General features: G+C 47.3%; 2 protein-coding genes across 5 annotated transcripts; both read left to right on the forward strand.

Moving 5' to 3' along the window:
* Window positions 1-229: 229 nt before the first annotated feature.
* On the forward strand, window positions 230-11,723 carry Cchcr1 (coiled-coil alpha-helical rod protein 1). 4 transcript variants are annotated; one of them, XM_076859002.1, is made up of 18 exons: window positions 230-356; window positions 1,374-1,440; window positions 1,522-1,735; window positions 3,299-3,602; window positions 4,131-4,294; window positions 4,398-4,533; window positions 4,716-4,826; window positions 4,945-5,094; window positions 5,638-5,748; window positions 5,842-5,948; window positions 8,723-8,835; window positions 9,017-9,062; window positions 9,216-9,370; window positions 9,483-9,671; window positions 9,749-9,850; window positions 10,836-10,987; window positions 11,101-11,266; window positions 11,443-11,723. In XM_076859002.1, the coding sequence occupies exons 1-18, from the start codon at window positions 276-278 to the stop codon at window positions 11,550-11,552; spliced, it is 2,478 nt and encodes an 825-aa protein (XP_076715117.1). In that variant the 5' UTR covers window positions 230-275; the 3' UTR covers window positions 11,553-11,723. The 4 variants fall into 4 exon arrangements, with proteins under 4 accessions (XP_076715117.1, XP_076715118.1, XP_076715121.1 ...); XM_076859003.1 differs by having other exon boundaries at window positions 11,143-11,266; XM_076859004.1 differs by lacking the exon at window positions 230-356 and adding an exon at window positions 368-376.
* Window positions 11,724-13,460: 1,737 nt separating this feature from the next.
* Psors1c2 (psoriasis susceptibility 1 candidate 2) lies at window positions 13,461-14,465 on the forward strand. Its single transcript, XM_076857794.1, has 2 exons — window positions 13,461-13,512; window positions 14,110-14,465. The coding sequence occupies exons 1-2, from the start codon at window positions 13,461-13,463 to the stop codon at window positions 14,463-14,465; spliced, it is 408 nt and encodes a 135-aa protein (XP_076713909.1).
* The last annotated feature ends 1,685 nt before the right edge of the window (window positions 14,466-16,150 follow it).

The following is a 16,150-nucleotide window of genomic DNA, read 5'->3' on the forward strand; positions in this document are numbered from 1 at the left end:
GTGCCCTTCCTGATTGGCCCTCTCATTTGCCCTCATCCTCTCTATTGGGCGGCCTTCGGGGTGGGTCCCCGATCTCCCGCCTTCCGCCTTTTTTGATTAGTTTAGGAGTTTTCCCGGGTTCCCGGAGTGGGGAGGAGCCGACAGGGCGCGGAGTTGCCCCAGGAGTTGATTGGGCGTAGCCTTAGATGCCACTGCGCATGCGTGCACCCCCCCCCCCAGTCTCCTTCCAGAGCGAAACTGGACTCGGGAGACCCGCTAAAACACCCGCCTTGCGCATGCACACTGAGGGGAGGAGGCCAGGCCCCGAGCGAGGTGTAGGGGGTGTGGCCAAAGGGCTGAGGGGGCTCTCGAGCTCGGTAAGGGGCGTTCGAGAAGAGTCGGTTGGGGGTGGGAAGGGCTAAAGGGGTTCTGGGATGGGTTCACGGGGTTCACAGGGGAAGAAGGTCACAGGGGCCGGGGTAAAGGAAAAGATGAGGTGGTAAAAACAGCTTTAGAGGCTCGCAGGATGAAGAGGCCAGGGTATTTGGGAGAGAGTAAAGAGAACAAAGCATAATAATCTGGGAGATGAGGGTGAAAGTGAGGGACCACAATAATCCCTTCAGGAAGAAAAGCAGATAGGATGTAAGAGGGGTCGTAGGTAGGCATCCCAGGTTAGATAAACAGTGGATGAAATCGGGTGGGAGGGTCAGGGAAAGTCTTAGAAGAGTTCACTCTGTGGGCTGTGGGCCTCGAGAAAAGGGCAACAGGACTTGAAACTGAGGGGATAGTAGAGAGAAACTGAGAGTAAGAGAGGTTTGGATGAGATATCAGGAAGCTGGCTTTTCTGCCACCTGCTCTAGGCTGCCTGCATTCCCAGGGGTCCTGGAGTGTCGACTAACCCTGTATGTGCCACATTCTTGTGGGGCCAGGCCTTGGGTCAGCACTTTAATAGTGAAGGAATCAGAAGTCATGGCTTTGTGGTGCCTTGATGGTCTTCCCCAAGGCCTTGCTGAATCACTGAAAGAACTCTGGAAATTGAGCTCAGGGCCCCTGCATTGTGTACCTCCTTTCTCACCTCCAGGCCAGAGGAAGAAGGTAAAGGCCTTGCCCAGACTCTTAAAAGTAGGAATAAAGCCCTAAGAACCTCAACTTGGCCTATTTCAGTAAATTCTCTCCACATCTTGGTTATTGCCCAGTTCTATAGAGAGGCAGGTTGGGACAAGCAAATGGACCTGGGGTATCCACTATCTTTTTTGGGACCCAGGAAAAAGGAACTGAGAGTTGCTAAAACTGGCTGTAATTTAAGGACTATGACTTTGTTACTGTAGGGGCTTTGGCTTTTGAAGGTGGCTTGAAAATTTAATTGAAGTGTTCTTGTTTCTCCTGTTGTCCAGGGAAAGAAAGATGGCCAGAGAAAGAATGTAGAGCCATCAGCCAAGGAGGAGATGTTGCCACCTTCAGGTCAGTGGGGCCAGGCAAGGGGTCCATTGGTTGCCTTTTCCTGGGAAACTAATGACCATCTTTGCTCTTATGATTCATCAGGTTTCACTGGGCTGATTCCCCCCTCCCACTTCCAAGCCAAGCCCCTTCCAACTCTTTCAAGAATGGCTCCCACGTGGGTCTCAGACATTCCCCAGGTGCAACCACCAGCCCATCAGGATGTCTCAGAGAGGCGACTAGACATCCAGAGGTCTCCAGTGACCACTTGGGAACAGGGTGTTTCTGGAAATGGGCAAGGGCCAGGGAGGAGAGGCAGGTAGGGATCCATTGTTTCTGTTTTCTCATTTGTGCTTGCTCATGACCCTTCCTCTCTGAAGTAGATTCCTTGCCTGTTTGGCCCTTGGTTCAATAACATACATTTTTACATAGGCAATTATTGGTATCTACAATGCACATATAATAAGGAGTGTTAGACTCCAAGAATAGAGATAAAAAATAAATGAGAGCCTGCCTTAAATCTTCAACTTATAAAGAATATAAATTTCTAAGGGAGGAAATAGGTTGATTACAAATATTTGGAAACTACCAGATAAAACAAGATGAAGTGCAGACTAGATATGTAGACCCAGTGCTGTGGTGCATGAGTTCATTCTGATGAAGTAGTTGAAGAAAGCCTTTTTGGAGAACACTCCATTTGATCTGGCATGCACTCTCTGTGAATGTGCTGTGAAAATTCTTTTTTCTTTTTGTGGTATTAGGGATTGAATGTGGTGCACTTTACCACTGAACTATATGCCCAGTCCATTTTATTTTTTATTGAGATAGTCTCACTAGGTTGTGAGGGTCTTGCTAAGTTGCCAAGGCTGGACTCCAACTTGCAATCCTTGTTTCTGGGATTATAAGCATGTGCCACTGTGTGTTCTTAGTTTTTATTTTGAGACCGTCTCTCTTAGTTGCCCAGGCTGGCCCCAAACTTGTGATCCTCCTGCCTCACCCTCCTGAGTTGCTGGGGATATAGGTATGTGCTAATGTGCCCAGAAAGAATACTTACTCTTTCAGTTTTATATATTGTTTCCCAAATGTACTATCAATCCAGAGTGAGGATTACATCAAGGAAAAAGGTGCATGATGAAGGTGGAGTACTAGCCTGGTATCAGGAGACAGAGATTCTATTTCTAGTATGGCTGCCAGGTAGGGGACTTTTGGCAACTCACTTATTTTCCCTAGCCTAAGGATCTCTTTTACTTAAAAAAAAAAAAAAAAAAAAAAAGTAAAGTATGGTTCTTAGTGAGGGAGTTGTCTCAGCCATGTTATGAGCTGGTTTAAATTTAAATGACACCAGTAAAGTGTTCTCCAAAGGTTGGGAGTGTCTCATTTATTATTCTGCCCTCTCAGACTCCTCATACAGTAGGCCAAACACTCTGTAAAAGCCTATACCTAGCATTGGACTTGCCATATTGATACTGTAAGCCCAGGAAGATTTACCCCTATGCCCATGCTTCCCTCATTTTTCCTAGTCTTAAATCAAAATTTGGAAGTCTTACATGTTTTTCTAACCTCTTCACTCAGAACTTGTGGCCTCATGATGTGTGCATTTGATGTTTGATACATCTGCCTGTATGTAGGTCTCCAGAAAAATCATGTTTCATGATCTCACTAGCCATTAGGTCCTGTGAATCCAGATAGTGAACCTATTATGCTTAGTAGGGCCTCAATGAATGACAATGGTGATGTGAATATAGTGATTCCCATGCCCCAACTTCATCTCCCACCTCCCCATGTAAGGACAGAGGGGTCCTCTTCTTGTCTCCATTTATGCCCTTGGCCTCCCTCTTAGTACAAGAGACACCTTTTTGTCTGTACCATCCTGTCTTTGAAGGTCCCTAGAGCAGCAGGGGTCTCATGCCCTGAGCCAGCAGGCTGAGCTGATCTTTCAGCAGCTACAAGAGTTGCGGCAGCTAGAGGATGAAGTCCAGGTCCTGCGGGAGACCTCACTGCAACAAAAGATGAGGCTGGAGGCCCAGGCCATGGAACTGGAGGCTTTGGCACGGGCAGAGAAGGCTGGCCGAGCTGAGGCTGAGGGCCTGCGTGCTGCCTTGACTGGGGCTGAGATTGTACGCAAGAAACTAGAAGAGGAGAGCCAGCAGGAGCTGGAGGAAGTTCAGAGGCTGCACCAAGAGCAGGTGAATGTCCGGGCAGGATGGGTTCAGACTCATAACAGGGTAGCTGAGTAGGAACTTCCTAGCAAAGAGTCATTATTAGAAGAGATCCCCAAGAGCAGTTAAGCCATGAGGTCTTTGGCAAAGGAGTGAAGCAAGCAGCTTGGAAAGACAGAGAATCTAGGTGTTTTGATCTTATTCAGATTGTTTGTTTCTCAGGACTCAGGTGGCCTCTCACCAGAAGGAAGTAGGTACCTTGATTCCAGTGTGGTGGGGAACTGTGAGGAAGGTGGGTGTGGCCCCTATAGAGGAATGGAAAAGGGGAGGTAATTCTGTCAGGAAACCCAATACTTCTCTTTGCCATCCCTGAGATAGGGGACTTGATAACTAAATTGCCTGTGAGTTTCTGTCCTCATGGATGAAACTGATAACTTAAGTGATCTGTCTTTCTTTGAGGTCACAGACAGTGGGAGTGGAGAGACAAGGCCAACACAGGAATAGTTTGGAATACCCTGATATAAGGTTGAGCTGAGCCCACTCTTCTGTCCACAGCTATCCTCCTTGACACAGGCTCACCAGGAGGCTCTTTTTAGTTTGACCAACAAGGCTGAGGGCTTGGAGAAGTCTCTGAATAGTCTGGAAACCAGGAGGGCAATGGAAGTTAAGGAGCTGACTGTGGCCCAAAAGGAGGCTGAGCTGCTGCGGAAGGAGCTCAGGTAAATTGACAGGGACAGTTGACGGGGCCCAGAGGTTGATGATATGGGATTCTTCACAGTGCTCCCTTAATGACTGCCTTGTTTCCACCCTTGCTAATCCTAGCAAGACACAAGAAGATTTGACAGCTCAAGTGACCTTGGTTGAGAATCTGAGGAAATATGTAGGGGAACAAGGCCCTCTCGAGACCCCTAGCCAGGCATGGGAAACAGAGCGACAGGAGCTTCTGGACACTGTGCAGGTGGGAGAATACAGGGTGTGGGTCTGGAGGGAGACACCAGGAATCAGGGTAGGGGATGTGGTCACCCTTGGAGGAGAGTATAGTACCTAAAAGGGTAGGCAGTAATGTTGCAGGGCCCAAACTGGCTGGTTCCCTGGAGCAGGCATGGAGCCCTAAGACACTCTACTCTTCCTCCCACACAGAACTTGGAGGAGGACCGAGATGGCCTGCATGCGACCGTGGAACTGATGCAGGTGCGTGTGCAGAGCCTTATGCACATGCTCACCCTGCAGGAGGAGGAGCTGCTCAGGAAGGTAGGGCCCTCCTGGGGCAGCCCATGGCCTCTGTTGCTTAGGCAGAACAGAGAAAAGCCAAAGATGGTACCTCCTTCCTCTGTTGCCCCAGGAGCCCACACTTGTTCCCCATCTTCAGGTTCAACCTTCAGATTTACTGGAACCTGAGTTCACTAAGAAGTGCCAGTCTCTACTAAACCGTTGGCGGGAGAAGGTGTTTGCACTCATGGTACAGCTTAAAGCCCAGGAGCTGGAGCACAGAGACTGTGTGAAGCAGCTGAAGGGACAGGTCAGTGGCTGTTTCTCCCTGCATTCCTCCCAGCTCCTTGCACAGGGATGGAAATTATTCAACAGGTATTTATTGAGTGGTTACCACATGCAACCTGAATAAAGCAGACAAGACAACTCTGATCTCAGAGAGTTTGTGTTCTAGAATTGAGATTCAACAAGTAAACAGCCAGGTAAAGTCAAGCAAGCATATGTGCTGAAAAGAAACATTTTAAAGATGATGTAACAAAGAGACCATAGTGGGTCTGCTTTAGGTAGTTTGGTCAGGGATGGCTTCTCTGACAAGATGACAGCATCTTTGAGTTGGTCTCATGGTCAGAGATGGTGGGTGTTTGTAGATGGATCAGGGGGTATTCTTCAAAGAACGAGAGTACATGAAACATGCTTCTGGAAGGTCTACTGGACTTGAACTCTATTCTTAGGAAAACCCTAGCCACTTGTTTCTCTATATGGCATTCCTTCAAAGACTTCTGCCCCCTATCCCTTTGTCCCCAGTGGCCCCCACAGCTTTGACTCTAGACTGCCCTGCCTTCTTCTCCCCCAGATGGCTGAGCTCCAGGAAAAAGTGACAGCCCAGAGCCAGGAGCAGGCCATCCTGCAGCGCGCCCTGCAGGACAAAACTGCAGAGGTGGAGGTGGAGCGGACGGGTGCCAAGGTTAGTGTGTGAGACAGGCAGAGACAAAGGGAGAGCTTCAGTCTGTGGGCTGGGCCCCAGGAAGGGACCCTTTCCTTACTTCATCCTCTCTAGGCCCTGCAGCTGGAGCTGAGCCGTGCTCAGGAGGCCAGGCGGCGGTGTCAGCAGCAGGCAGCCTCAGCTGAGGAGCAGCTGAAGCTTGTGGCTGGTGCTGTCGGCAGGTATCTGGGATGGAGGGGCAGGTGGAGGAGCATTTCTGCTTCTTCAGCTGCTTCCCCAGCTTTGGGGGCACCTTTGGAATTGAAAAGCATCATGTGAGAGAGTCTAAAAATCTGGCAGCTGGAAGATACAGGGCTGAAGGCCTTTAGCCCTCTGAAATCTTCTGTGTTGATTTCTCTTGGGGTGTTGCCACATTTCAGCATTTGGCAGGTACTACAGGCTCTGTTGTGAACTTCCACTTTATGTTGGGTGGGAGGTGAGGCACTGCTGCCTTCTGTAGTTTAGTGTAGTACCTGCTTGAGCAGCTGGGAGGATCTCCACCTTTATAATAGTTCAGGGATGGGTATGGAAATATATGATCTACTTCTTCCTTTTTTTTTCTTTTGCAGTACTGGGGATCAAACCCAGGGCCTCACATATGCCTGGCAAGCCCTGTTTGGTTGAAATAATTTTTATTAGTATGTTAACTTGCAGTATTAGAAATTGAACTCAGAGGCATTCTATCACTGAGCTATATCCCAGCACTTTTTTTTTTTTTTTTTTTAATTTTGAGATAAGATTTCACTAAGTTGCCCAGGCTGGTCTCGTTTTTTATAATCCTCCCAAGTCCCTGGGATTACAGGCATGTGCCATTGTGCTTATTAGCTGGTTAGAAAATATTTTGTTTAAATCTGTCTCCTACTTGCTTACTGGATGTCCATCTAAAATGTATATCAGGGTCCTAAATAAATTGCAGGGTTATGTTTCTTACCAAATTCTTGGTTTTTTAACCCCTGATAATTGTTACATAATCTTTAATGAGCCCTCTAAGGAATTGCTTTGCAATGGTAACAGCCTCTCCTTAGTCCTCATCTGTGTAATAACTGAAGTAGGTAGTCTATACAAAGTGTGGCTCAGTGGTAGAATGCTTGCCTACCATGTGTGAGACCCTGGGTTCAATCCCCAGCTCCCACTAAAAAAAGATGCAGAGTTTTAAACTTGCACAGAAATAGACTAGTTCTGAGGAGCCACTGTCCAGATGCAGTCCATTGCAACAATCTTCCACTTATAGGAGAAGAGAGATATGTCAAGGACAGATTTTTACTTTGGTCTCATAAGATCACAAAAATGATTTTTGTTAATGATTTATTACTGAAGAGCCCTCCAGGCTTAAAGCAGTCCAGGTGGGTTGTTGCCAGATTTGTTAGCAACTCTTTAGATGACCGGAAACTACCAGAAAATGGTTTTAATAAGAGCCACTGTAGGTCTTGGAACCACCTTCTCAAATAGTTTTCAGATAAGAGTAGTCTTTGCTCTGCTGCCAGCTTTGTCAAGTCATCATTAGTTTTTCTGCTAGGGGGAACTCATACTCTCCTAAGAAGGTTCCAGTGTTGGTCCCTCTTTGGGGGCTCTTTTCACTTCTCAGTTTTCCTGAGCCATGTTGGTCGTGGCTCTGGTTTAGCCCCCTGATAAAGCATATGGACTTGCCCTTCATTGGTATCAGGGAATCTCCATTCTTGGGCTTGTGCCTGAGGGTAACTGGTCTCTGTTGCATAATAGTAATCAAAAAATAGATTCTGAGATATAAACTTTGTAGTTACTTGAAAATCTGTATGGTCATTTGATGTCTTCTTGGGCTATGGCCAAGAGAACTGGCCCATTAGAAAACTGATGGAAACTATGAGCCTTGTCCTTAGAAAAATGCACTCAAGTTCATATACTGTGAGTGTGATGCATACAGTACCAACCAACCAAATTTCTGGAGCAATGGCTGTGGGTAATAAAGTCTAGTTCAACTGGAGATCATCTACCCTCATGGTACCAGCTGTGCTGTCCCCTATAGAATGGTTACTGAACACTTTCCTGAGTTACGGGCTATAGGTCAAGATGAGATAGGACTTCGTGAATGTTGTCATTTTTATTTTTTTTACAAGGGTGTAATTAAAAACACTGATCAGGATGGGCACAGCAGCACACGCCTATAATCCCAACAATTGGGAGGTTGAGGCAGGAAGATCACAAGTTTGAGGGCAGTCTAGGTAACTTAGCTCTGTCTCAAAATAAAATTTTAAAAAAGTTGGGCCAGGCTCAGCAGTAGAACATTTGCCTTAGCCTGCATGAGGCACTGGGTTCAATCCCTGGCATCACATAAAAATAAATAAAAGTATTGTGTCCATCTATAACTTAAAAAGTAAATAAATAAATAAAAATTTAAAAGTACTGAGGAGTTGAATGCAGTGGCACCCTCCTGAAATCCCAGCAACTCAGGAGGCTGAGGCAGAAGAATCACAGGTTCAACTCTAGCCTCAGCAATTTATGAGGTCCTAAGCAATTTAGCAAGACTTTGTCTGAAAATAAAAAAAGAAAAAGGTCTGGGAGGTAGCTCAGTGGTAAAGCACTCCTGGGTCCCTTCTCCAGTACCAAAAAAAAAAAAAAAAAGTGCTGTAGAAGTAGCTTATTGGTAGCATTTGCTACCAGGAATGACTTGGTGAATATTTATGTTTTATTAGCAGTTGGATTATTTTATCTGACAGTTGCTAAAGGCCTTAAGCATTCAGTTTCTCTGCTTCTATTGGCTAAGGAATTTAGATATGATTTACGTGGTGGTTCCATTATGGGGCACAGTGGCTGGGCACTAAGGTCTTACCCTTCCCAGTGGCTTCAGCTTCTCTTTTCCGCTCTCATTTTCCCCTTCTCTGCTTTTCTCACTTGTATAACAGTGTTGTCTGTACAAGACCCTGCAGGTCTTTGGGGGTTGAGGTGAGGGTGGAGGGTTAGTGACCTGTACCTTCTCCAGCTCTCAGATCTGCTTCCAGAACACTCTGACTAAGGTGGAACAGGCTATAGCCCGGCTTCCCAGCCTCAGCAACCGACTTAGCTATGCTGTCCGCAAGGTCCACACCATTCAGGGTGGGTAGAGAAACTGTGAGTGCGTCCTGCTTGCTTTGTCCATCATCTTCCTGGCCCAGCTCTTTCTGATCCCACATCCATCCTCCTGGTTTCTTCTTGCCAGCCCCAGCATTTCTTTCTCCCTTACTCCCCTGTCTGTCCTTTTTTCCTCTGTGTACTCATCTCCTTTGCCTCTTCCCAGGCCTGATGGCTCGAAAACTGATTCTGGCCCAGCTGCGCCTGGAGAGGTAAAGTCTGGGCACTTTAAGGTGGAGGGGGTGTTATGCGGGGGTGGAGCTTTAGGGTGTTGGCTGCTGGAATCCCAAACAATGAGGACTGAGGAGGGATAGGGGCTCTAAATTCCTTAGCCAACAGCTGACTCTGTTTCTCTTCTGTCTTAGCTGCCCTCCACCTCCACCCCCTCCCCCACCTCCACCCCCACCTGATTTAAACCTTGAGTTGGAGCAGCTGCGGGAAGAACGGAATCGCCTGGATTCAGAACTGCAGCTGAGTGCCCATGTCATCCAGCAGGAAGTGGGCCGGGCCCGGGAGCAAGGTACATGTAGATGGATGGATAAATAGATGGGGGATGTTGATGAAGAAGAGGGAAGACTTGACATCTAGAGCACATGCACAAGAAGAGGTCTGAGTGAGCATATTCTTCTAAGGGGAAGCAGAGCGGCAGCAGCTGAGCAAGGTGGCCCAGCAGCTGGAGCAGGAACTACAGCAAACCCAGGAGTCTCTGGCCAGCCTAGGACTACAGTTGGAAGCAGCTCGCCAGGGCCAGCAGGAGAGCACTGAAGAGGCTGCCAGTCTCCGAAAGGAGCTGACTCAGCAGCAGAAGATCTATGGGCAAGGTGTGGGGGAGGGGAAGTGTGCACCCCTTTGTGGTCTGGGGTGGTTCCTTCTGACACTCATTGCACCTTCATCCCAGCTTTGCAAGAGAAGGTGGCTGAGGTGGAGACTCGACTTCGGGAACAGCTCTCAGACACAGAGAGGAGACTGAACGAGGCTCGGAAGGAGCAGGCCAAGGCTGGTGAGATGTGCCAGGATAGATGTAGGCCTTCTAGGAAGAAGGAATTGTTGAGACAGAAAGTTATTATTCCCCACTAAAACTTGTTGTTGAGGCATGCCACAAATGAAGGGATAGGAATGGCACATTACCTGTGGACATACTATGAAGTTTAGTGTCATGTCAAGAAATAGCACACACTGAGTGCAGTGGTGTATCCTCTAATCCCAGCAACTCGGGAGACCCTGTCTCAAAATAAAAAAGTACTTGGGTACCTGGCATGGGGGTACATATCTGTAATTCCAGTGACTTGAGAGGCTGAGGCAGGAGGATTGCAAATTCCAGGCCAGCCTCAGTTTACTAAAACCTTTTCTCAAAATAAAATAAGGGCTAGGGTGGTGGCTCAGTGGTAGAGGGCCTTTGGGTTCAGCCTCCTGTACCAAACACCACACACGCACGCCCAAACTGGAGATGTATTTCAGTGGTAGAGTGTAAGTTCAATCCTTAGTACCCACCCCCACAAAAAAAGTCCTTTATTGAATGTATCTTCTCTAACTAGAGATGGCAGTTAACATTTGCCACATTTGCTCTTGTGTATACATGCACATATTTATATATACATTTTTAAATTATTTAAAGTAGATTGCAAACATGATTGTTCAGTCAAATCACTCACAAATAGGAAATTCTGTGTAACTGCAATACTATGATCATACTATAAGAATATGAGTACTAATTGCACAAAATCTAATATCTAGCCCATGTTCAGTTCTCCCCTAAGGAACTCCTGGGTGGATTGGGGGATGGGAGAGGTACTTGGGTTCACAGATACACAGGAACCTGGAGCATCATCCCACCTCTCCAGCTGAATGGAAGAGACACTGGGATCCACAGAGTAGAGTAACTTCCCATATGGGCACCTGCCCTGGCATTCCAGTTTTGTTTTCATGGTGCCTGGCCACCTCTAGGATAACCCACACCCTCCCTCTCCACCCTGGCTTCTCCACAGAGGTGTCTCTGCGCCAGATCCAACGTAAAGCCACTAGAGAAAAGGAGCGGAACCAGGAGCTCAGGCGCCTGCAGGATGAAGCCCGGAAGGAGGAGGGGCAGCGGCTGACCCGGCGAGTGCAAGACTTGGAGAGGGACAAGAACATCATGCTGGTAGGAGACTGAAGAGACCAGGGCCCATGGTTTACTGGTTGATAGGTAAAGGAGTGGAAAAAGGAGGGAAGGCTTTCCCCGGGCTAGGTGGCGTTTAACCCTCTCCTTCCCAGGCCACCTTGCAGCAGGCGGGTCTCCTCTCCCATTACAAGCAGCAGCGACTGTTGGCAGTTCTTCCCTCCATACTGGATAAGGAGAAATCTGTGGAGTCCAGCCCCAGGCCTCCCGGATCCTCAATACCACCGGCAGCAGCTCTGTCCTCTAGGGGGCCCACAAAAGGTAATGAACTAATCATAAAGCGACAAATGGGGGCACTCCTGGCATCTACTCCGGACCCTTTTGTGTGTGTATGCCTTGGCCTCTTCCATCCACACCCACCTTTGACCCAAGAAACTTGTCCCTCATACCATCATATCCAGTACCAGAGTCTATACTTGGGTGTCTTTTTTTCCCAGAGTCCCTCTCTGTCCTGCTTGATAGTCTACAGGGCCTGAGTGAGGCCATTTCCAAGGAGGAAGTTATTTGTCAAGGAGACAACCAGAATTCTGCTGCAGTCCACATCTGAGCAGCTACAGCTGAGAGCTGGAGGTGAAGCCTGCCCAAGGGCTGAATCCCCAGAAAGATCCTGGAGAATGGGTGGGGGCCAGCCCAGTCTACTTCCCCTTCCAGCCTCACAGACACCAACTTCCTCTAAGTCTAAATTCTCCTGCACTAAATAAAGATGACTCCACTTGAACCACTGTCTGGAAGTGTTATCTTGGGGAATTCTTCCTGAGGGTGTGAAAAGTGGTACCTCTTTCCAAACATCTTTTCTATCCTGTTTTAGAAGCTTTTGAGAAGCTCCTGTTTTCTTTTATTCTCACTTTTTATTTTAAAACTCTTTTCCTCTGGAATGTGATAAATGCCAGGAGAGAGAAAGATGAACATTCATTCATTCAACAAGAATCTTAGATCCAGGCAAGGCCTTTGCACCCAGGTGCCTATGTTCTAATGGGAGAGCCAAATAGATAAGGACCTCAGAATAAATGAGTGCTTCAAAGGAGAGCTAGGAAGAGAAAGTAAGACACAGATATATGATAGAAGGGGGCTCTGGGAGGGGCAGCTTTAGGTGAGGGGCCAGGAAAGGCAAGGAACTTTGTGCTGAGGCCAGGAGAGATTAAGGGGACCCAGACAGAGGATGTTGGGGAAGAGGCCAATATTGGCAAGTAATTTAAAATTTATTCAAAGTCAATAGAAAGCTCTAGGGGCTTCAGTTTCAATTTACTTTTTTTTTTTTTTTTTTTTTTGTAGTACTGGGGATTGAATCCCCAGAGAGAACTCTAATATTGAGCCACATCCCCAGTCCTTTTTATTTTAGTTATTTTAAAAAAAAATTTGTAATTGGACAGAATGCCTTTGTTTATTTTAATGTGGTGCTAAGGATCGAACCTAGTGCCTCCCACATGCTAGGCAAGTGCTCTGCCACTGAGCTATACCCTCAGCTCCCCCAGCCCTTTTTATATTTTTGAGACAGGGTTTCTCTAAGTTGTTGAAGTTACCTTCAACTTGCAATTCTCCTACCTCAGCCTTTAGAGTAGTTGGAAGTACAGGCATGTGCCCCCATGCCCAGCTCAATTAGCATGTTGTAAGAAGATGCATTTTTGAACTGAGACCTGAAAATGGGGACAGAAAAAGCTGGAGCAAAGAGTTCCTGAGGAAGGAGGAAGAGGCCAGAATTACAGGAGGGGCAGCTTCTTCCTGAACCTCTGTCTGGAGACTAATGCCACCAGTTCTGGGTGGGGAAAGGGAAGCAGGATATCCTTGTGTGTCTTTCCTCTTCATTGTCACCCCAGATGCCTCCCAGATGGAATTCTTTGGCTGTCACTGGGAGGTCCCATTTAAGCAGGCACATGCCAGAAAGCAGCATGCCTGGTCCTGAGGAAGGAAGCCCTTAAAATGAGGGGTAAGGGGGCTGAGGCAGGCATGTTAGTGGACACTGATTCAGCTGCATCCCAGGTTTCAAAGGCTCCCCCCACATCAGCTCAAGCGTCCTGCTTCACAGCCTTATAATTATGGTGCTTCCCCAAGCAGGGCTTGCTCCCATTCTTTGGCTTCTGATAGCTACCAGGGATGAAAGGGTGGAGGTCCCTGTGATTATGAAGATGACAGGTGGGTATAGATTTCTGCAGAGTGTGGATAGAGCAGGTGTAAAAACAAGGGTGGAGTGATCATCTGGGTCAATGATAGTGAGAGCCAGTGATTAGGTCTTGGGCTAGGGGACTAAAATGAGAGACGCCATAGTCAGGCTTCATGTTAGCCAGGGCCTTCCCAACGGGTTTGACCAGTTTGATTCTGAAGGGATTCCTGTGTCACTGGGACAGCCCCTCCCTATAGACTGGCCTCCTCCTCTCCATCTTCCCCTATAAAGCCTCTTGGGATTCCCAGACACCCAGACTCAGAGCACCCCACTTTTGGGGGCCAGTAGACAGCCATTATGATCAACTGGAAGCTACTGGGGATCCTGGTCCTTTGCCTGTTTACTGGAGGTGAGCTGGGAGCAGGCCAGGAATATCAGGGGTAATGGGGATGGCCAAGATGACCAACCCTTAGTGAAAATAACCACTAAAAAGGAAAGGGGTGAATCAGGCACACAAAGGTGGAAGGGATTCTGAAAATTTATATGAAGGGTATAGTTCAGAGCATTTTGGTTCAGGATCAATGTTTTGCTCTTTCGGGTGGGACCATGTGGCTGTTTCAGAGTTCAGATATGTTGGCTGAGGAAGGAATGTATTAGGAATGGTGGGATCATTGTGGAGGTGGGATGTGGATGCCACATGTGGCCAAAGTGTAGACCACTTTGGGGTACAATGGGGCACATGCTAGCCAGGTGTGGGCATAGAATGAAGATTATTTGGGGGAGGTGTCAGGCCCTTAACATTGGGCAAATGAATGGCTCAAAATCAATTTTCATGTCATTTTAAGACTGTGATAAATGTATGGAGAGTGCTTTGAAAATTACTTTGAGGTTTAGCTGGACAGCTCAGACTGTCCATCCCAAAGAGGTTCTGTCTCCTGGTCTGTAGCTGGGGTTGGGGGGTAACTGCTCCTCTTCACCCCTTACCTTTCTCCTTCCTCTTCTACAGGAATCTCAGGCAGCAAGGACCAACCTTCTACCCCACCCACAGAGGGCAGAGAGGAGGAGAGCTCCCCAGCATTGCCTCGGGGCCCTCCGATACCTGGTGACCCCTGGCCAGGGGCACCCCCTCTCTTTGAGGACCCTACACCTCCAAGCCCTACCCGTCCCTGGAGAGACCTGCCTGAAACTAGTGTCTGGCCCCCTGAGCCACCCAGCACTGATCCTCCTCAACCTCCCCGGCCTGATGACCCCTGGCCAGCAGGACCCCAGCCCCCAGAAAACCCATGGCCACCTGCCCCTGAGGTAGACCATGGCCCTCGGGATGAGCCAGACCTTGACCCTCCCCGGGAAGAGTACAGATAACAGGGATCCCCAGGTGACTTGGGCATCCAGGCAGAGTACTCCCAAGCCCTTCTGTACCCTTTTGTTTCCCCTTAAAATTTCCCCAATTTTGCCTAACTCCTCATTCCCTCAACTTCTTCTGATTTCAGAAGGAATCATCAATGTTTTGTCACCTCTTGGTATCCCTATTTAGTCCCCATATTTTCCCTCTTTTTATTTGACAGCATAAGTACACACTCCTACCTCACCCAGTTCTCTTGCTGCCCCTACCTTCCACCTTCTCTTTCATCCCTGGGACCTGGGATTTCTGGGGCCAGGTCAGCAGACTGTGCTCTCTGCTGCCACCTGGTGGTATATGACTGGGACTCATCAGTAGACAAGGATGGCGCTTCCCTGAAATAGAAAAATAAAAACCATGTTTTCTTGTTTCTGAATCTAGGCCACTTCTTTACCATTGATTATGTTTTTGAATATTCAGATGCCCTTCTCACATCCCTCAATTTGCAGAAGTCTGGAAGTAATCTGAGTTTCTATCTTTCCTACATGTCATGCAAAAAGGTGTAGGACTCTGCCTTGAAAATGCATCTAGCAGAATCACAATGGTGTTCAGACCCAAGTTCCTTTGTTTATGGGACCCCTGTATTGAAGAGTGAGAAAGGAAGTTAGGTCTTTCTTTAATGACTCATAGTTTGCACGCCTCTGGCAGTACATGCAAACTTTCCCAGGGGTGTGTGGGCAGTTTTTTTTTGTTGTTGTTGCTGTTGTTTTGGGTACAGGGATTGAACTCAGGGGCACTCAACCACTGAGCCTCATCCCCAGCCCTATTTTGTATTTTATTTAGAAACAGGGTCTCACTGAGTTGCTTAGCACCTCGCTTTTGTTGAGGATGGCTTTGAACTTGCCATCCTCCTGCCTCAACCTCCCGAGCCACTGGGATTACAGGTGTGCATCACCACAACCAGTGCATATGGGCAGTTTTAAGGGAATCAGTTTCCAGATGTATATAAGTAAGTCACTTGCTCACCCTGAGCCTAACAGGGTACTCTTCCTGGAGCTGCCAAATTAAGGTCTATGGGGGGCTGGGGATATAGCTCAGTTAGTAGACTGCTTGCCTCACATGTATAAGGTCCTGGGTTCAATCCCCAGCATCACCAAAAAAAGAAAAAAAGAAGCCAATGGGAAATGTAAATCAGCCCTTTTCATCTCATTAAGAGAAGCATTTTCAATAAAAGTTTACTTCTTAATGTCTAAATATTGCCATGTTTGTTATTTTAACCAATTGTCTTACAATAAACTAGTGAAGAAGAACCATTTAACAGAGTCTTATGATTGTAAGAAATAAATTTCAATTTATATGCACATTTTGTCAGAGATATATAATAAAAGACTTAGTAAAAAAGGTATACAACAAAATATAAAAGAGATCTACAATAAAAAATAAATTTTATTAGGGGAGATTCTATAGGAAAAGGAGACTGGAAAAGGAACTAATGAGAAAAAGGGGGGCTGGGGATGTGGCTCAAGCGGTAGAGCGCTCGCCTGGCATGCGTGCGGCCCAGGTTCGATCCTCAGCACCACATACAAACAAAGATGTTGTGTCCACCAATAACCAAAAAAATAAATATTAAAAATTCTCTCTCTCTCTCTGTCTCTCCCTCTCTCTTAAAAAAAAAAAAAAAAAAAAAAAAAAAGAGAGAAAAAGGAAC

This window comes from Callospermophilus lateralis, chromosome 6, assembly GCF_048772815.1.
Source record: "Callospermophilus lateralis isolate mCalLat2 chromosome 6, mCalLat2.hap1, whole genome shotgun sequence".
NCBI lineage: Eukaryota > Metazoa > Chordata > Mammalia > Rodentia > Sciuridae > Callospermophilus > Callospermophilus lateralis.